At 39.6% G+C, this 22,372-nt stretch overlaps 1 protein-coding gene across 1 annotated transcript in view; it reads right to left on the reverse strand.

The window, feature by feature from the left end:
* The window catches only part of LOC105491696 (general transcription factor IIF subunit 2), a 170,120-nt gene that overhangs the window by 67,835 nt on the left and 79,913 nt on the right, over positions 1–22,372 (reverse strand). The window contains exon 5 of the mRNA XM_011758278.2: positions 13,642–13,723. Within this exon, the coding sequence (XP_011756580.1) occupies positions 13,642–13,723 (82 nt within the window). The remainder of the gene's footprint in view (positions 1–13,641; positions 13,724–22,372) is intronic.

Below are 22,372 nucleotides of genomic sequence, written 5' to 3' on the forward strand. Positions count from 1 at the left end.
ATACCCAGTTTGACTTATGCCCATTCATTCTTAAAATATATCCAGAATTGACAGGCTAGAAAAGATCAGAACAAGATAAAAAGTAGATGCCTAAAGACAGACATTGCTAAGGGGAAAAAGTGAAAACAGGAGATGGCTGGATAATAAAGACAAACTTTCCATACTTCACAGTTTTGCCTAAGGTTAGCCCTATTGATTTTCAACTGTGAGTGAACAAAGAGAAACTGTGTGCTGAGGTATTTTTATCCTGCAAAGCTGTAAGGCCTTGTAGAAACACCACCACATGCCAATACTGCTTCTCAGGACTTATAATTTGAATTTTAAACATAGCTAAAAAAGAGTATCAATTCTGGAGATTCATTAACCTAGGTATAATGATAAATCCCTACCTTTAAAATGCTGATCTTTGGTTACTCTACTAGTGTTAACCGAACATAAAGCTGTTAGAATGAAGATGAACAAGATACAGTCCCTGAACTCAAGGAGCTCACAATCTAGCACAGACAGAAACAAAAGTAATAAAAGTAATATAAAAAGCAAAATGTGATTAATGGTTTATTTTAAAAAGTGTAGCAGGAGTTTGGTGGACATGGTACTTGCTCTGTATGAAGATAAACAGTCAGGAAGATTTCCCATTTGAGCTGAATCTTTTCGTTTTTTTTTTTTTTGGAGATGGAGTCTCGCTCTGTCGCCTAGGCTGGAGTGCAGTGGCGTGTTCTCAGCTCACTGTAACCTCCGCCTCCCAGGTTCAAGCAATTCTCTGCCTCAGCCTCTTGAGTAGCTGAGATTATAGGTGCCCACAACCACGCCCAGCTAATTTTTCTATTTTTAGTAGAGACGGGTTTTCACTTTCTTGGCCAGGCTGGTCTTGAACTCCAGACCTCATTATCCAACTGCCTCGGCCTCCCAAAGTGCTGGGATTACAGGTGTGAGCCACCACGTCCGGCCCATTTGAGCTGAATCTTAAAGCAACCAAGAGCATTGAAGACATTTAGGGACATTAAGTAATGCACTTGGGGAAGAACGAAAATGGCTGGCTTTGATATGGTGCACACTTGAGTTAGAACGGCAGCAGAATAAGATGAGGCCAGACCCCCCCCACAAGTAACTTCCTGTTCTATAGCCTTAAAAACAAAAACAAACTTTGGGCCAGCGTGGTGGTTCATGCCTGTAATCCCAGTACTTGGGGAGGCCGAAGTGGGTGGATCACTTGAGGTCAGGAGTTCAAGACCAGACTGGCCAACTTGGAGCAATCCCGTCTCCACTAAAAATGCAAAAAATTAGCCAGGTGTGGTGGCGCGTGCTTATAATCCCAGCTACTCTGGAGGCTGAGGCAGGAGAATTGCTTGAATCCAGGGGCACGGAGGTTGCAGTGGGCTGAGATCACACTGTTGCGCTCCAGCCTGGGTGACAGAGCAAGACTCTATCTCAAGACTTTGATTAAAAAAGACTTACAGCCCCACATATTAAAAATCACACATTTGGGTATGTCAGGAGAGTCACTAACCAAGGAACACAAGAGAGCACGCAGAAGAGATGAGGAATTCAAAAAAAAAAACAAGAGATGTTCAGAGTGAGACAACACTTAGCTACTGAAAAAACTCCTCCGCTCCCCCTATCTTAAAGTGAAAATATCAGACATCACAAGAAGGAAATACACATATATATGTATAACCTTGAGTTTTAAAAATTCTTCCAGTGCTTTTTTTTTTATCTCTTGAGACAGGGTCTCGCTCTGTCACCCAGGAGGGAGTGCAGTGGTGCAACCTCAGCTCACTGCAACCTTGACCTCCAGGCTTAAGCTATCCTCCCACCTCAGCATGCATCACCATGCTTGGCTAATTGTTGTTGTTGTTGTTGTTGTTGTAGGGATGGGGTTTCTCCATGTTGCCCAGGCTGGTCTCAAACTCCTGGGCTCAAGCCTCGGCCTCCCAAAGTGCTGGGATTATAAACGTGAGCCACTGCACCAGGCCTCATTCTTTATACATATTCCCAAGAGTTTTTACAACCATTTGGAAGTCCTTGTTTCATCACAACAGTAAATCTTCAGGGGCAGTCTACAGCTCAGGGCTGTGAAAGAGATAGCTGCTATGGCTCTTCAGGGGAAAGAGGGTGATCTCTACCACAGAGTCTCCCTAAGGAGTCTTTCTTGAAACAAATAGTTTTAGTTTTTTTTTTTTTTTTTCTGAGACGGAGTCTCGCTCTGTTACCCAGGTTGGAGTGCAGTGGTGCAATCTTGGCTCACTGCAACCTCTGCCTCCTGGGTTCTAGCGATTCTCGTGCCTCAGCCTCCCGAGCAGCGGGGATTACAGGCACCCGCCACCACGTCTGGCTAATTGTATTGTATTTTTAGTAGGGACGGGGTTTCACCATGTTGGCCAGGCTGGTCACGAACTCCTGACCTTAGGTGATCCGCCCGCCTCAGCCTCCCGAAGTCCTGGGATTACTGGCGTGAGCCACCATGCCTGACTCAGTTTTAGTCTTTTAAAAAATTCTGGGCAAAACACCTTGCCTAGTTTTCTGTTACAGTTTTATCCCAAAGGTATTTTTATACTTTTATTACAACTATTTATAAAATGTTTTACATTATAAATTAGTGCATTTTAATGCAGTCATCCAGCTTCTTCGACACAATCCTTCACTTTCAAATAGGTAATTAAAAAGGAGCATTTCAACCAAGCACGGTGCCTCACGCCTATAATCCCAGCACTTTGGGAGGCCATGGGTGGGCGAATCCCTTGAGCTCAGGAATTCCAGACTAGCTCGGGCAATATAATGAAACTCCAGCTCTACAAAAAATACAAGAATTAGCTGGGCGTGGTGGTGAGTGCCTGCAGCCTCGGCTACTTGGGAGGCTGAGGTGGAAGGATCACGTGAACCCAGGAGGTCAACGCTGCAGTAAGCTGTGATTGTATCATGCACTCCTGCCTAGGTGACAAAGTAAGACCCTGTCTCAATTTAAAAGAAAAGAAAAGAAAAGAAAAAGCATTTCAAGGGGAAAGAATGTGAGAACAAGGATGGACTTATGGCAGAGACAGTTGCCTTCTTTACTTGGTTTAGTTCTTCAGAAGGACTTCTCGTTCCCTGAACTTTAAATTTTTTTATTTAAAAAAAGAAGAAAACAGGCCGGGCACGGTGGCTCAAGCCTGTAATCCCAGCACTTTGGGAGGCCGAGACGGGCAGATCACGAGGTCAGGAGATCGAGACCATCCCGGCTAACCTGGTGAAACCCCGTCTCTATTAAAAAATACAAAAACCTAGCCAGGCAAGGTGGCGGGCGCCTGTAGTCCCAGCTACTTGGGAGGCTGAGGCAGGAGAATGGCGTAAACCCGGGAGGCGGAACTTGCAGTGAGCTAAGATCCGGCCACTATACTCCAGGCTGGGCGACAGAGTGAGACTCCGTCTCAAAAAAAAAAAAAAGAAAACAAAACAGCTGGCTGTGATGTCTCACGCCTGTAATCCCAACACTTTGGGAGGCTAAGTTGGGTGGATCACCTGAGGTCAGGAGTTCCAGACCAGCCTGGCCAATATGGCAAAACCCTATCTCTAAAAATACAAACATTAGCCAGGCATAGTGGCAGTCACCTGTAATCCCAGCTACTCAGGAGGCTGAGGCAGGAGAATCACTTGAACCCGGGAGGTGGAGGTTGCAGTGAGCTGAGATTGTGCCACTGCACTCCAGCCTGGGCGACAAGAGCAAAACTCTATTTAAACAAACAAACAAACAAACAAACAAAAAAACTTGGCCAGCCACAATGGCTCACGCCAGTAATCCCCATACTTTGGGAAGTCAAGGCAAAATGATTGCTTGAGTTCAAGAGTTAGAGACCAGCCTGGGTAATATAGTGAGATCTTGTCTCTACAAAAAATTTAAAAAAAAGAAAAAAAATTAGGTGCGCACCTGTAGTCCCAGCTACTCAGGAGGCTGTGGTAAGAAGATTGCTTAAGCTAGCAGGTTGAGGCTGCAGTGAGCTGGGATTGTGCCACTGCACTCCAGCCTGGGTTACAGAGCAAGACCCTGTCTCAAAAAACAACAACAAAAACTTATAGTCCCACATTTAACAAATTACACATTTGGGTACCTCAGGAGAGCCAAAGTATTACTGCAAGAAAGGATGGTAAGACTATTTCCAAAGACAACTTGGGAAAATTTCAGGATTATCATCCTTTACACTTTCCAGAAAGATTCTGAACATTCAATGGGAGATTTTAAGTAAAACACGAATTTCTGATATAGACATACATCGATGGTAGCACATCAAGTTGTCCTTGAATACACAGAACAGAGTAGATGAGAAGACTACGAAGAGTGAGTTAACTCTTCCTTGGGTGCAAATGTGGAAAATATCCAGGTCGTTCTAAATTATCCCTTACGAATTTTGTTTTGAAGAGACTTTTTTTTTTTTTTTTTTTTTTTCTTTTTTAAAGGACAGGGTCTCATACTGCCCAGGCTGGAGTGCAGTGGCTATTCACAGGCATGGTCACAGTGCATTATGGCCTCAAACTCCTGGGCTCAAGCAATCCTCCTGCCTTACCCTCCCAGGTGGCTGGGACTACAAATGTAAGCCACTGTGTCTGGCTCTGAAAAGAAGATTATCATGGACTCTCTAACAAAATCTTCGGATTCTTTCCGTCAGCTCTAGTTTTCTTTTAGCTATATTTCTAACTCAAACTTGATTAAACTAATTTACCTACCTCAAGTCAGGGATTTAAAAAAGAATCCTTCTGGTATGTAAGTCTCTTCTATCATGAGAACTAAAACAAATGGGATAGCGGTGGGAATATCCCCAGTGCATTTCAGGACAGGATTTTCTTAGCCAGGTTTCTCTCAGGTTATTTTCAGGACAGCATTTCTTACCCAGGTTATTCTCATAAGACTAATTAGTTAACATTTCTTGAATATATACTCTCTGTGTCAGGCCCAGATAAAATGAATGCTTTTTTTTTTTTTTTTTTGAGATGCAGTATCACTGTCGCCCAGGCTGGAGTGCAGTGGTGTGATCTCAGCTCACCACAACCTCCGCCTACAGGGTTCAAGCGATTCTCCTGCCTCAGCCTCCCGAGTAGCTGGGACTACATGCATGTGCCACCACACCTGGCTAATTTTTGTATTTTTTTTAGTAGAGACAGGGTTTTGCTATGTTGGCCAGGCTGGTCGCAAACTCATGGCCTCAAGTGATCCACCTGCCTCAGCCTCCCAAAGTACTGGGATTACAGGAGTGAGCCACTGCGCCTGGCCGAATGCTTCCTACCCCTAGGATGCTTCCTGGTAGAATGGGTTTTGCTGCAGGTCTTATGAGTGCCTCCCTAGCATGCACTTCACCCCTGTCCTACTGAGTTGCAGCCATCTGCATTGGATGGAACTGACTTTCCTGCCTACACACTTCCACAGGTGGGCTCTAAGCAGTCCATGTAATACTATCTTCATTGACATTTTATTTATTTATCTTCATTGACAATTTATTGGCTTATTGGTTTAGGTACAGACTCAGAACTCATGCTGACCCACTGAAGGAAGTGAAGAGTGCTGTTTAATGGTTGATTAAAGACAAAGGTCATTTAACTTTGGGGAGCCCCATATGAATAAAGAGGCAGGAACAATAGGCAGCTATATTACTACTAGGGAAAAGTCAGCCTGAAGACAAACAAGCTGGAGAAAGACTCGAGGAAATTAGAAACAGAGCTAGAGCACTGACAGCACTGTCAATTTCTAGGTAAAGGCATGGCTAAAGCACACAACAATACTGGATTTCATACTGAGTCAATACATTTCTTGTATTTTTAAACTACTTTACATTGGGTTTTCTGATACTTGCAAATGGAAGCATACCAACTGATTCAAGAAAATTAACTATTAACCACAACATTCACTAAAAACTATCTTTAGAATTCTAACTTACTGCTATGACTTCAACTTTTATTAAGGATTTTTAAAATGTTTTTCTTTAAAACTATTTTTAGTTTATTCATTTTTACCATTTAATAAATATATAAAAATTCACATGAAAAATTAACACAGCACTATCACATATCCAATTTTGTGGGGCTACTGGGAAGCACACAACAGTTAATACTCACCCAGAGTGTAAACAATAAAGAAAAAGAAAAAAACAAAAAAATTAAAAAAAAATTCATCCAGAGTGGTTTGCTTTAATCTAGAATTTCTAGTATGAATTTTCTAACTGCCAGCACTTTCACTATTTGACTCTTATCTTTTATTTCTTGTTTTAGGTTAGTATTTTCGTGTACCTGAGCTACTTATATAGTGGGTGACCATATGTCCCAGTTCATCTGGAACTGCTGTCTCAGTGTAGTATCCTCCGTGGTTAGTGCCTGCTTTCATTCTCAAAAGTATCCTGTTTTGAATGATAAATTATATGATCATCCTATTTATAATTATACTTCTTGGAACAGCAACGTTTCTGATTTGGGGATATTTGCATTAAACTTAGCAGTTAATGGATAACTGTTAAACTTAGCAGTTAAATAGGATATACATCCTATTTATAATTATACTTCTTGGAACAGCAATGTTTCTGAATTGGGGATATTTGCATTAAACTTAGCATCCTTAACATCTGAAATGTGAAATGAGCACTTATCAAAGCATTTCCTCTGAACACTATATCAGTGCTCAAGTAGTTTTGGATTTTGAAATGATTTCAGCTTTTTGGACTTCGGATACTCAACCTGTATCCCATTCAATAGTTGAGCTAGTATTTGAATGTTTTATAATCATATGGGAACCTGTGTTCCTACAGAAGGGTTTTCCTAGGTTTTTGGAAAAAAAATCCACAAACATTGGAATAAAAATAAAAACATTTAAGACGAGTATTTTCAAATGAGTTAGTGACATAAACATACAGAAGTTAAAAAGTCATATAATTGTCTATTTCTATGATTTTCCTATAAGAAAATATGTTAGGATGATTGCCTTATATTTACGGCCCTTTATACTTAACAAAGTACAACTTGAATTATAAATAGAGTGGGCACATAAGCCACCATTCAAAGACCAGGGAAAGCTGAAGAGGCTGAAATAAAAGTTACACTTAAAATAATCCAAATTAAATCAGTTTAATATATCAGACATAATGTGATATTAAGTATATTTCTATTTACCAATTCAAAATAATTTTTCTCCTAATATTCAGATTAATCCAAACTAATGTCAGATAAAGAAAAAGTAAGATAAGTAGCAGAATACTTTTTTCTTCTCAATATGAAAAGTTAGGCTGTTACAATTTTAAGACTGGCAAACAAAATTATTAGGTTTTTATTTAGCCAGTTTTACATTTTGTTGGTGGCTAACTGGATTCTTGCAGGATTTTTTATTGTGCAAGGGGATCTGATGAAAGAAATAATTTCTTTCTTGGCCTGAATTTCATCGACTGAAGGGTTTACATATTTCTTGGGTTTAGTGTATGTATTTACTAGAATGTAAGTATGTATTTAATTGCCACCTTCATCTAAATGAATGACAGAATCTTACTAACTTACATTTGATGAATATGGTTATAATTCTCATAACATCTGGCTAATTTATCAGCCAAAATGTAATGGCAGAGAGCTATAAGAATTACTAAAATTAAATTCCCACTAAAATAAGACTAATCATTCTTAAAGATCATTATTTATAAATGTTAAATAAATTTTGTGATACATGTAGTCATTTGTTTCCAAGAATGTAGTTCAGCTGCTAGTTACTAAAATATAGTACAGTAAAAACTCACTGATTAAAGAAAAGCGATGCATTGACTTAAGAACAGGTCTTTTTTGATGAAAAGGCTTTCTCTTCTAGTCCTCTATAAATAGAAGATTCATTTCTTTATATCGTGAAAAACAGATTTACTGTTGATGAAATGTTTTATATTTATTTTGAAATCACTTTCTCCTCAAAGCAAGGGACATGTGCACATGTGTGCACAACAATATACATATATACAAAACTGAAAAATAAAGTCCAGGTTTCAAGTAGGCCCAAATAAAAAAATTATTAATAAAGAAGCTGAATGCTCATGATTCCCGTATTTCTGTACCTACCTTTGCCATTTCTATTTCAATCCAATAAATACTTTTGAATATTTATACCAAAAAAAGGAAGGAAGGAAAGGAGACAGGGAGAATAAGAGGGAAAGAAGAAAGAAAAATAAAACTCATAGTCTCTGTTCTCATGAAGTTCATAATGTTGTAGAGGATACAATTATGAATTCCCAAAACATTAAAGTGGGGAACAGAAACTATAAGGAGGTTTTGCTGAGTGAGTGATGCTGCGTTGGTTTTAAAGGCTCAGAAAGATCTCGGTAGGAGGTAGATAAGAAATCCTAGGTAGAAGCTGGGGCCTTGTGGCTCATACCTGTAATCCCAGCACTTTGAGGGGCTGAGGTGGGCAGATCACAAGATAAGAAGATCAAGACCATCCTGGCTAACAATGGTGAAACCCCGTCTCTATTAAAAATGCAAAAAATTAGCCAGGCGTGGTGGTGGGTGCCTGTAGTCCCAGCTACTCGGGAGGCTGAGGCAGGAGAATGGTGTGAACCCGTGAGGCGGAGCTTGCAGTGAGCCGAGATCTTGCCACTGCACTCCAGCCTGGACGACAGAGTGAGCCCCTGTCTCAACAACAAAAAAAGAAACTACAAAAATTAGCCAGGCATGCTGGAGGATGCCTGTAGTCCCAGTTACTTGGGAGGCTGAGGCAGGAGAATCGCTTGAACCTGGGAGGCAGAGGCTGGAGTGAGCGGAGATCGCTCCACTGCATTTCAGCCTGGGAAACAGAGCAAGACTCGTCTCAAAAAAAAAAAAAAGAAAGAAAGAAAGAAAGAAATCCTAGGTAGAAGATGCAGCATTTAAGCAGCAAAGGCATAAGATGGGAAAGTGCCAAGCATATCTGGGATAAGAAGTTACAGTGTGCTATAACTATATAATGTCTATGTAAAAGAGAATAGCTGAAAACGAAGACAAGAGCCAGATCATCAAAAAACCTGAATATGACTACAATCTATGCGGTTGGAAGGAGGCCCTGAAAAATTGTGAGCATGTTTATGGAAAATCTAGGTATAGAATATCTCAGACTTACCAATTCTGTTCTCAAACACTTCTACTTTAATGTTACCTACATCTGAAATCTGCCTTTCCATTTTTACACTCAATAGCACTACCATGTTGCTATTCCTTTCCTCCACAACATTGTCTGTAAACAGATCCTTCAGGTAACAGGGTAATTGTGTGTGTGCATGTGTACGTGTGGGGGTCTGTGGTGTGTGTGTTTCTTCAGGTTCAAAGACTAGTTCGAGACCAGCCTGACCAACATGGAGAAACCCGTCTCTCCTAAAAATACAGAATTAGCCAGGCGTGGTGGCACATGCCGGTAATACCAGCTACTTGGGAGGCTGAGGCAGGAGCATCGCTTGAACCCAGGAGGCGGAAGTTGAAGTGAGCCGAGATTGCACCATTGTACTCCAGCCTGGGCAACAAGAGCAAAACTCTGTCTCTCAAAAAATATATATATATATATATTTTTGAGCCTGGCCAGGTATGGTGGCTCATGCCTATAATCCCAGCACTTTGGGAGGCTGAGGTAGGAGGAGGATCACTTGAGCCTAGAGTTTGAGATCAGCCTGGGCAACATAGTGAGATCCTGTCTCTTAAAAAAAAAAACATTTATTTATATATACATATATATATATATATGTATGTATACATATATATATGTATATATAATTTCAAACTCATGTTGTTCAGTTTTTAAAAATAACAAAAAATTTTTTGAGCCTCACCTTAGTGATAATGTTGGGTAATTGTAAATAAAATAATTCATGACTTAAATTAGTTTGCTATTTTGCTAATTTGTTCCTTGGTATCGTTCTTACAATTTTATGTATTTTCTGCTTCGAGTCTTTTATGTAAACTGCCAAACGGGATTAAATTCTAATGGACATGGGGACTACAAAAACTTCCCTATCCCTCTCCTCTCATCAGTGTAAACTTCCCCTGCAATGCACAGGACAGCGGGAGTCAATCTGGGATATTCACAGCTAGGCCACAAGAGCCACCACCAACCAGAAGAATCTCCCATTCCACAACCAAAGAAGTCTGAAGTAAGTTCATTAAGTCCTAATGGCTCTACCTCCAGCTATCCTCAAAAGAGACTCTCATCTCCCTTCTGACTAGAACCACCTTGTTTAGTCATTCAGACATTTTGAACCTGGAAATTATATCTGCTTCAAGCTTATCTCCCTGCTTCTAATCTTTATACTATGGCCAGAATGATCTATTTAAAATACAAATCCCTTTAGATTCCACCCAGCTTAAAATTTTTCCATACCTCCTTAATAGTCATAGCACACACTGTCCAAATTTCTTACCATAGTATCTAAGACTCTTTAACATTTTAAACCTCATCTTGTGCCATTCATTCACTCACCAAATATTTATTGACTACCCACTATGAGGAATGAACTATTGTAGACAAGTTTGTGTATGTAAATGAGTGAACCAAATAGACATGCACAAAAAATAAAGTCAAAAAAGAAAAAAACAAACTTTGTTTTCATGGGAACTTAAATTGCAGGAAGGAAAACGTGGCAATAAATGTAAGTAAATTACATAGTTTAGTAGGACGTGATGTGTGCTATGAAGAAAATACAAGTATAGAAAGAGGTAGGGTAGTCAAGGTAGGCCTCATGAAAAAGTGGCATTTTGAGAAGAGACGTGAAAGAGGTGAGGCGGCAAGCCATGCAGTTATCTGGAGAAAGGATGTTCCAGGCAGAAAAGAATGTCTGTGCAAAGGCTGCGGTGTGGATGTGTGCCTGGAGTGCTCATGGATTGTTAAGAGACAGGTGTGGTTGGAGCAGAATGAGTGAAAGGGAGGGAAGAAAAAGATGAGGATGGCGAGAAGGTATAGACAGTGGTAGGATCATCACATAGGACCCTGTAGACCATTATAAGTAAGGACTTAGATTTTACTCTGAGTAATACAGAAAGCACTGCAAGTGACATTTGAACAGAGGAATGGCATGATCTGACTTAGATTTTAAAAGAACTTCCCTGGCTACTGTGCTGAGAAGAGACTACAGTGGGGCAAGGGTGGAAGCAGGAACTCTGGTAGGAGGCTACTGCAGCAATCCAGGTGAGAAAAAATGGCAGTTCATGGGGTGATCAGACTATGGATGTGTAATATTTTGAAGAGACAGTCAATAAGATTCTTCTGACACATTGGATGTGGGATGTGAGAGGAGTCAAGAACTAAGACTAAACCAAGGTTTAACTAAAAACCAATGTTTTTGGACTGAAAAAATGAGAGGACAGAGTAGGTATTAACTGAGACAAGAAAAATGCTAGTAGAGCAGGTTTTGCCAGAAAGATCTGGAGTTCAGTTTTTTACATATTTGAAATGTCTATCAGACATTCAACCCGGCTTTTGTACGTATGTTTGATGTTGAAGAAAGAGATCTGGGCTGGAGCTTCTGACATCCTCTCAAACAATTCCTCCATTCCAGGCTTACAGAACCACACACAGGTCCCTAAAGTCTTCCCCATGTCTTTGTGCATGTCTGTTTTTAATGTTCTTACCCAATCTCTTTCTCCACTTGGTCAAAAAAAGCTGTCTTCAAGACTTATGTCATCTATCATCTACTTCATGAAACTCACATGATCCTCCTGAACCACTTGTTTCTTTTTCTAAGTCACTTAAGTAAAGATTAAAATATAGTCATGCATGGCTTAACAATGGGGATATCTCATGAGAAATGCATTGTCAGGCAATTTCACTGTTGTGCAAGCATTATAGAGTGTACTTATACAAACCTAGACGGTATACCCCGCTACACATTCCTGTAATGAACACCGTAGGCAACTGTAACACAATTTTAAGTATTTGTGTATCTAAACACAGAAAAAGAACAGAAAAAATACAGTACTGTAATCTTATGAGACTACCAAATGTCCTTACATAGTGCATGACTATGTAACAGTTGATCTTTCAGCACACTTGAAAGGCTAAACAATTTTCACTTCTTTTTTGGTAGGAAACAAGCAGCCGTTTTATAAACACAGCAGGTGACCTGCCTGATCTCATCATCAGAAATCTTTAGAACCCTTTAAAAAAAATTAGGGCCACAGAAAAAGATCTCGGTAAGCAGCTTGGTAACCAGATTTTGCATTTTTCAATTTCAGTAGTTATATGAAGAGATAAATTTTCAAAAAGACTTCAAAAATTTATTACTATACAATAAATTTTATAAGCTAAAAACAATGAAAGAAACATCTTCTGCCTGTTTTCCAAAGCTATTTTCTGTTATAAATATTTTTCATTTTGATTGTCATTCTTTTATTTGCCCCAAGGAGGCATATAAATTAGAAGAATTATTTGACAAGAGAACAAGTCTATGTCATTCTCAGGAGATAGAGTCCAATCTAATTGACAAAAGAGGGAAATTTTTAAAGATGATGCAAAATTTCGAGATGATCCAGCTCACCTGGCCTCTTACATAGAAGAGAATGCTGATATCTAAGAGGCCACTACCACTGCTTCAGCAGTGTCTTCTCCACTACCGATTCAGTGTACCTACAATCTGTGACAATGGAAGGTCCACGAAGGCAGAGATTTCTGTTTGCTTTGTTTCCTGCTATTTCTCTCACTCCTAAGAAAGCACTTGGCAGATAGTAAGTACTGAATGAATGAACAAAAAAGTATAATTCTAAATCACATGCGGCTAAAACACATTAAAAATAAACTATGAAACAGGTATAATATATTTCCTCAGGGCTTAAAAAATTGCTGACTCTTTGAATGTCATAAAATTTGGGGTATCAAGAATTTGCAATCAGCATCTTTAAATACTAACTACAAAATGTTAACCACATAAAAAATGTCAGGGGCAGGGGAAGATCCTGAAACAAACTCTCTAACAAAGTGTGTATGTTTATAAAAATTTCTCTATAGATCAAGACAACAGGATGATATTCTGGCAACTACACTTGCTTTATACAGTACAACCTTTTTTTTTTTTTTTTTTTTTTTTTTGAGACAAGGTCTCACTGGGTCACCCAGGCTGGAGTGCAATGGCATGATCTCAGCTCACTGCAGCCTTGACTTCCCAGGCCCAAGCAATCCTCACACCCCAGCCATGCCCGGCTAATTTTTCTATCTTTTCGTAGAGATAGGATATCACCATATTGCCCAGGTTGGTCTCAAATTCCTGGGCTTGAACGATCCACCTACCTCAGCCTCCCAAAGTGCTGGGATTACAGGCATGTGCCACCATGCCCGGCCCAGTTACAGTATTTTGGATACATATTTATTATGGAAAAATTACAGCCCTGGAAAATAAATGAGTACAACGATCTTATTACATGTCTTTAAAGAATCAAAATGTATAAAGACAACTAGAAAATGTAGTTTTAAAACTTTGATTCCAGGATGTATTAACAAAGTAGCTTAAAATACCTCAAATAAACAGCCCAGATACTGAAATTTCTTTAGTGCCAAAGAAACTTACTTGCTTTTAAAACCAAACAGCTTTTGAAGCAAACGCTCAACAATAACCACAGTTTCAATGCAGTCAATAGGCGATATAACACACGTATCTCAATCCCCAAAGGGAAATATCAGGTATCATTCTGGAGTTACAAAACACCAACCTTTTTAATCGCATGTAGTTTTCACTGGCAGCTGGTCGGCATTCAGCTCTTTGTACCACTATTCCTTCCAATGACAGCTTATCTTGAATGGAAAAAAAAAAAGTATTCAGAGATAACACTTATCATTTTCAAGACTGTATTTTAACACACTAAATTAGTAATGTGACAATCAAATATAATAACAAAAATCAAGAAAAAATAGTTAAGTTTTAGGAATCTCACTGGTCAGAATAGAGAGAAACCTTTTTCTTGGCTTTGTAACAAACTGGGCTCCTGTCAGATTTGTTTATTAGGTTGCTGCAGCCCTTTGCCAGCAACAGCTTTTATACACTTAGCTCCTTCTAAATAAGGTGGCTTAAAAGGGCATAAAATCAAATTAAAGAGTATAAAGGCTATCGTCTTTGACAAAGTAACTTCTGAAAACACAGCTAGTCTAAACCACTAAATCAAAGACCGTGTGTGTGCTTGTGTGTGTATGTGCACGAATAAAATTCTCGAGTACCTTGTGACTAGAACAGTCAGCCCAGAAAATACTGTGGCACTGGGCAAGTCTACTGTCTGGGTTATACTGTGTACCAGTTCAGCCTGCCAGCTGCTCTGACTTCTGTTTTCCTGCAGAATTATAAATCTGGGCATGTCAAAACAGAATCTTTAACTGCTATGAATATCTGTCCAAACAGAAAGGCAATTTCCCCTATCCTTAGTAATTCTTACAGTGACCCTGACATAAAACCTAGGAGAAATCAGAAAAAGAAAGGCTAGCATCTATTGTGTGCCTACTGGCCACCAAGCATTGTGGTGTGGTCACTTGACAGACCTCACCTTATTATATAATACACATATAAATGTCTCATAATGGTACCAGCTTTATGATACCCTGGAAATGTGTGACTGTGGTTAGAAACATTTAAGGTTCAGTCATATTTCCACAAGAATTCACCTGGGTTTTAAGAAGAGACTCAGGAAATTCCCTGGCTCATGAGTAGTGCATTTATGATTCATCTTTTCAGAGAGAATTACTTCATTCCACTAACATTAGCAAAATGTCTGCTATGCAAAAGGCCCCATCTAGGCATTGAGGAATCAAGATGATTAAGATACAGTACTGTTTTCAAGAAGCATACAGTTCACTGGGGGAGACAGATAAACTGATCAAAATGTAGAATGTGTATAGAACCATGCCTACATGATTTATACTAAAAAATATTTTTCTAGTGATCTTTGAATGTCTCCAAAATCTAGGGGATGCTGTACAAACTAATTACGAGCACACTGTATATAATCAATGTATCCAGGGTCCCTTAATGCAACATATGTAAAGAATCTCAAGAAGGTGCAGAAAGAGCAATGATGAGAAGCATGATTGCCTTATACCAAAATATGGCAGGAAGAAAATAGTTTAAAAGCCATAATTGTCTTATACTAAAGTCTAAATTCTACAAATAATTTCCTCGCATTAATGTCTTTAATAAAATTAAGATTTGAATTTTCTTTTTTTTTTTTTTTGAGACGGAGTCTCGCTCTGTAGCCCAGGCTGGAGTGCAGTGGCCGGATCTCAGCTCACTGCAAGCTCCGCCTCCCGGGTTCACACCATTCTCCTGCCTCAGCCTCCCGAGTAGCTGGGACTACAGGCGCCCGCCACCTCGCCCGGCTAGTTTTTTGTATTTCTTAGTAGAGACGGGGTTTCACCGTGTTAGCCAGGATGGTCTCGATCTCCTGACCTCGTGATCCGCCCGTCTCGGCCTCCCAAAGTGCTGGGATTACAGGCTTGAGCCACCGCGCCCAGCCAGATTTGAATTTTCTTAAAGCAAAAAGGTTATATTCAAGTTTGGCTCTTACTGAAGCTGAAAGTTCTATCAAGAAAAATTCTTTAGTCGTCACAACAATAGCAAGATTTGGGAAAATGTGATATATCAAATGTCTTAAATGCATGAGGAAAGTCCAGTAAAGGAAGACAATTAATCCTTTAAAAAAATAAATCTAGGCAGGCCGTGGTGGCTCACAGCTGTAATCCCAGCACTTTGGGAGGCCGAGGCAGGTGGATCACAAGGTCAGGAGATCAAGACCATCTTGGCCAACATGGTGAAACCCTGTCTCTACTAAAATATAAAAAATTAGCCAGGCATGGTGGCATGCATCTGTGGTCCCAGCTACTCAGAAGGCTGAGGCAAGGGAATCACTTGAAACCGGGAGGCAAAAGTTGCAGTGAGCCAAGATAGCACCACCGCACTCCAGCCTGGCAACAGAGCAACACTCCGTCTCAAAAAAACTAAATAATAAATAAAATAAAATAAAAAAATAAATCTAGGCTACTATCTCTGCAAATAGTTTAGTCACATATCCATATGTTCATTAATGTTGCAACTAAAAGAGCTACTGATATGGTCTGGCTCTGTGTCCCCAGCCAAATCTCATCTTGAATTATAATCCCCATGTGTCGAGGGAAGTGACTGGATCATGCGCAGTTTCCCCTACGCTGTTCTGGTGATAATGAGTGATTTCTCACTGGCAGCTTTTTCCTGCGCTCTCACTTCTCCCTCCTGCCACCTTGGTGCCTGCTTCCCCTTTGCTTTCCACCATGAATGTTAAGTTTCCTGAGGCCTCCTCAGGTATGCAGAACCATGAGTCAATTAAATCTCTTTCTTTATAAACTACCCAGTCTCAGGCATTTCTTTATAGCAGTGTGAAAATGGACTAATAGAGCTACCTTTTAATAAGCGAATGCTCCCCACTTATTTAGCAGAACCTACTCCAGGTGGACAGGCTGAATTTAATTTTCAGTTAAAGGTTTGTGCTATCAACCTTCTCCATATGACAGCTCAAGGGTAGACATCAGGTCCACAGCAACTGCCCATTTCAACTTGGCCACCACTCTCCTCACTATTCTTCAGTCAAAGTCACTCACATAGAGCAGTAACATTTACTTCCTCAAATCATAATTTTCTGTCTATCATATCTCCTTTTCAAACCTAAAATAGCTTTCAAATGCTACTCAAAGTGAACAGAAAAGTCTTCATCAGCAATGAATTTTCCCATCCACTGGATGTTCCTAAGTAACCTGACATCTCTGTTCACTTCCTTTCTCTTCTTCTCTTCTTAAATTTTTAAAAGGCCAATTTACTCCTGATGCAGCCCCCTAGGCATGATTTGCCTGCTCTCTTTTTAAAGCCTCATAGGAACACATTCTCATATTCTTTCCACTAAACCACACGTCTCGTCTTTTTCAAAATACCGCTTAAGATTTCAAAGGAAAGGTATTAAATTTTGTTTTAAAAGTACTTAAAAGCACCCACTTGCACATTACTGCTGTTAATTATAGATCTATTCATTAATACAGAAACCTTTACTTAAAACTAGTTTGTTGACCCAGTTTAGAAGACCATAAATACTTGAAAAATAATTCATTTTATTCTCACACATTTCTTAACTATTTACTGAGTGCCTACTATGTAAAAGACAATGCAAGAGCACATTGGGAATAACAAATGAAACACGGTTCCTACCCTCAAGGAGCGCAGACTTTCTTAAGAGTTCTGTGACATGTATTAGTTAAAAAGTACAGATGTGAATAGCTTGATTTAGCCATTCCACACATACACATATATCAAAACATCATGCTATATACCATAAATATACACATATTTTGTCAATTAAAAAATTTAAAAAACTAAATTTAAATGTTTTTAAAAGGAAAAATGTACAGACCCCCAAAAAACTTCTGTTTGTAAGTTTTAACTGCTGATATCTACCATATTAGAAACTAAAATTTAAAAATTTCTAGAGAATGAGAGGGAAAAAATAAAAAAAGCTGTTAGCATTATTATAAAAATGATCTTGACATCATTGATCCCTTGAAAGGTTCTTGGGGACACCTCTGCCCAGTGGTTCCCAGACCACGTTTCAAGAGCTGCTGGTCTCACAGGATAAGACAGGTATATAAATCATCTTAATACACCAGAAGCACTTTTGATACACCTCTACTTAACTCACCTCTAGATGAACAAAGGCTCTCAATTCCCTGCTATTAAATATAGCGACAGATGTCCACAGCTCACTATACACTAGTGGGTAATAGGTTAATCTCCAGTACTCCCACATACTTCTGTTCAAACTATGCTAGAACTGGTTTATATTAGTTTTAATAATTATGTAATCTGATTATATGTTACAGAAGCCCATTAAATTATGAGTATGGGGGGAGTTTGGGGGGCGTTTCTATGAAAACTATGTAGAATATTTTGGTAAGATGATATAAAGGTCAGTTGTAGCACAATACTGTCAAATTAGGTACAGGTGAGACAACTAGAGACTGGAAGGCAAGCACAGAAGTCTACGAAGAGTCTGCATTTAGACAGTTTCACAGTGTTTGAGTTCTTGCTCCCTTTCAAAGAAACCAAAATGGAAAATCTAAACTAAATTATGGGGCTGGGTGCGGTGGCTCACGCCTGTAATCCCAGAACTTTGGGAAGCAGAGGAGGGCAGATCACTTGAGGCCAGGAGTTTGAGACCAGCCCCGGCAACGCGAGGAAACCCTGTTTCTACTAAAAATACCACCCCTCCCCCCAAAAAAAAGAAAAAGAAAAAGAAAGCTGGGCATGATGGTACATGCCTGTAGTCTTAGCTATTTGGGAGGCTAAGGCATGAGAGTTGTTTAAACCCGGTAGGTAGACGTTGCAATGAGCTGAGATCACACCACTGCACTCCAGCCTGGGCAACAGAGCGAGACTGAAAAACTAAATGATAGATTTAATTTCTGAAAAACAAAGCAGATGGTCAGTCAGTATCCTATATTCAAAGCAAAGGCCTTGTTTTACATACATGTCAGCAACTAAATGTACATTTATTTAATTTATTTTCTGAGATGATGTCTCACTCTGTCACCCAGGCTGGAGTGCAGTGGTGCATTCTTGCCTCACTGAAACCTCTGCCTCCCAGATTCAAGCAATTCTCATGCCTCAGTCACCTGAGGTGCTGGGATTACAGGCGTGCGCCACCATGCCCAGCTAATTTTTGTATTTTTAGTACAGCCGGGGTTTCACCATGGTGACCAGGCAGGTCTTGAACCCCTGACCTCACGTGATCTGCCCACCTCGGCCTCCCAAAGTGCTGGGATTACAGGCGTGAGCCACCATGCCCAGCCAACTAAACATACATTTATAAGTTTTAAGATAAAATGTTTAAGGCAGACAGGAACTGCATATTGATATCATTTTTATGATTTCCCATCTTTTAATGTAACTGACCAATTACTGGTTATTCTACATATGCTGTAGGATTCTTCTGTCAAGTCGAATAGGTTAAAGGTCATAAAACAGAAACATACAAGAGTACTGGGATTAAACACACACGCACGCACGCGTGCACACACACACGCTCAGATTATGTGTACTAGAGATCAAAAAGAGTTTTGTTTTTTTTTTCTTTTGAGATGGAGTCTCACTCTGTCACCCAGGCCGGAGTGCAGTGGTGCGATCTTGGCTCACCGCGACCACTACCTCCTGGGTTCAAGCGATTCTCCTGCCTCTGCCTCCTGAGTAGCTCGGATTACAGGTACGCACCACTGTGCCAGGCTAATTTTTGTATTTTTAGTGGAGATGGGGTTTTGCCATGTTGGCCAGACTGATCTTGAACTCCTGACCTCAGGCGATCCACCCACCTCGGCCTCCCAAAGTGCTAGGATTACAGGTGTGAGCCACTGCGCCAGGCCAAGAAGAGTTTTGAAGAAAAAGCAATGACTGTGCTGGACCTTGAAAAATGGGTAGGATTTAGACTGGGGTGGGTGGGGGTAAGAAGGAAGAGCACTGACGGTGGTGGGAATGGCCTCTATGTGTGCCTGTGCTTGCTCACTCTTGTGCTTGAAATGTTCAACAAAGGGGCTCAGACCACAAATTACTAGAAGGACATGGTCTTGCCAGCACTCTTCAGAGAAGCCACACAAACTCATCCTACCAAAGGCTTTGGAATGGCTCAATTCATATCTTTTCCTTGGCCATTTGCTCTTCTTTGGATTCTGGGAAATAGTATGGGATTCTTTCTAAATTCTCCCCTGCACTCCTTTTTTGGCTACATCGGTTTGTTGACTGCTTTCTACTACTTGCAACCAAAGGAATCTTATTGAGTATGAACACATATCTTTGAAGACGGTAATTTATTTATGTATATCCCACCACCTAAAATCAGAAAAAACTCGAGAGAAAATGTTAAAGGTTATGTATATAAAGCACATCCTATAAAAAGAAGTGAAGGCTTCTAGTTATGATTCTGTCACTAAACAGCAGAATTGCTGTTACTTTGGAGAAGTTATTTTACATCTCTGGGCCTCAGCATCTATAATAATGACATTACTAGAATGTCTGAGATCTCTTCTAGGTCTCTTTCACTAAATAAAAATGCTAGCCTTCCTCTCCAACTGGGGATGTTTTATTATTTCATTAGTGTTCATTTTGTTTGCTCTAGTACTTTCCAAAAGACTTAGATATAACTAAATTTTGTTTGAGTAGAAAGAGAACAATTACAAAATGTTAAGAAGCTGCCCAAGGCTTGAAAACATTTAAACTTGTGCTCTATGCTGGATTGTCTTACCCTATATCTGAACTTGGATATACTCTATGTCAAAGAACTGAGGATAAATGACACTGGCACTTTTTTTTTTTTTTTTTTTTTTAAGTTAAGGGCATCCCTAGTTTAAACAAGTTAAAGTAATAAGCAAGCAGCAACACTGCTTATTTGCATTGGCATGTAAGTAATGAAATTAGGTATGTTATGAAGTCTTAGGCATCAGGAAGTTACACTCATTCATTTCCACAAGACCTTCTGGATCCAGCTGAATGTGGAGGCATTTAAGAGGACTTCCAGCTCCTGTAAAAACCCAGACCAGAAGACTACCGATCAGCATTTCAGGCTGATCCTCCAGACCGTGAAGTTACTCTCCTGACACGTAATTACATCACATCTGTGTCGACACTCTCTGGGAAAAGACTGAAGAAATAATCTTTTCAAGAAGCATGTACATTTAAAAGGTAAACCATTTTTAATATTCCTAGTAGTCTCCTTTCTTCTCATTTAAAATATGTTCCTAGAAGTTTTTTGCCTGTGGTTCTCAGGTGATGTCTACTAATAAAAGGTACTAGCATCTTAACAAACCAGTGAGGCAAACTTTCTATCCCTGTATTATTAAAAAGCTGGTCTTTATTCAAACTTGTAAAGTGATATTCTGATCTCTATTTGATCTTCAGGAATTCTGCTGTGCACAGTGGCTCACGTCTATAATCCCAACACTTTGGGAGGCTGAGGCAGGAGGACAGCTTGAGCCCAGATTGGGCAACAAAGTGAGACCCAGTCTCCACACACACACACACAAAAATCAAAAAGTTAGCCAGGTATGGAGGGGCATGCCTGTGGCCTCAGCTACATGGGAGGCTAAAGCAGGAGGATCACCTGAGCCCAGGGGGTTGAGGCTGCAGTACACTCCAGCCTGGGTGACAGAGCAAGACCCTGTATCAAAAAGTAAAATTTAATTTTATAAAAGTTATAAAATAATTTGTCTAGATAATTTTAACATCAAGCAGCCACAATGTTTTGTTTTCCCTCTCTCTCCTCTCTATCTCCCTGCAAAATTCTTTCCCCCCTCCCTGTCTGTTAATTTTACTTTCTTGTGATACGGAGGGAAGAGCTCATAGAGCTGCTCAGATACTTCATCAACTATAAGATGCTATCATTTGTAATATCAACCATTATTTTACGTGCCACCAAGACAAAATACTGCCACTAAATTTTGACAAGCTAACGATACTAAGATGTACCTCAGTTATAGAAATGGTAAATACAAAAAAAATGTGTGATACGATAGCGTTCTCCATCCCTAATTTACAACTCCTCCCTACTCTGTAAGAAACCACATTTGCTCCCTTGAGCCATCATCTCCCTTGAGCCATCACATCCTGTTCTCCTGTTCAGGTCCTCTTCTCTCTCCTCCACACCACCTCATCACAGAAGACACGAGGGGATGTTAAGTGATGAGAAAAACAGAAGGAACAGTGGCAGGCACTAGCATATGGAAACAGAGACCCTCTTTAGTCACTTACTTCCTAACTGTAGTACCTTTACAAGAGTTTTCAAAGTTCTGCCCCTCATTTTGAGATTGTAGGTAATGGTTATTAGCTTAAAATATCTTCTTCCCAAAGAGAAAGTAAAATTGCATTTTGCCAAATAGCACTATAAAAATGAGTTCTGTACAATATTATAATTTTAATGTTCATTTGATGGCTTATGTAAGTGCTATGCTCATCTGCTTACAATAGAATTTTCCAGTAAAGAATAATGCACAGGTTATATTAAAAAAAAAAAAAAACAACTTCGTTTTAAAAAACTTAAGGTATGACTTCTGCTTACAAAATTATAAAACACAGGTTTCCCTGAAATATTCATTTTCCAAAGTACATGTAAAACATGAATTAATATAATTTATAAATTGTCAAGATTACCTCTGTAGTGAAAATCAAAGAAATGTGGAATGGAATTTCACCTGAACTTCTGAGGTAGCGTGTTGTCTTTATTTGCGCTCCTTTTGACACATAGTGCCTTATTTTTTTCTATACCCCTCAAATGAGGCTAAAACATTTGCCAATGTAGGCAATTTTCCTGGGCTTCCTTGAAGACACAGTTCAACACTGCAAAATATTTACAGCTGCATTCTTTGGACTGCAATGACATGTTCACATGACTTTCTGGC

This window comes from Macaca nemestrina, chromosome 16 (assembly GCF_043159975.1).
Source record: "Macaca nemestrina isolate mMacNem1 chromosome 16, mMacNem.hap1, whole genome shotgun sequence".
In the NCBI taxonomy this organism is placed as follows: Eukaryota; Metazoa; Chordata; class Mammalia; order Primates; family Cercopithecidae; genus Macaca; species Macaca nemestrina.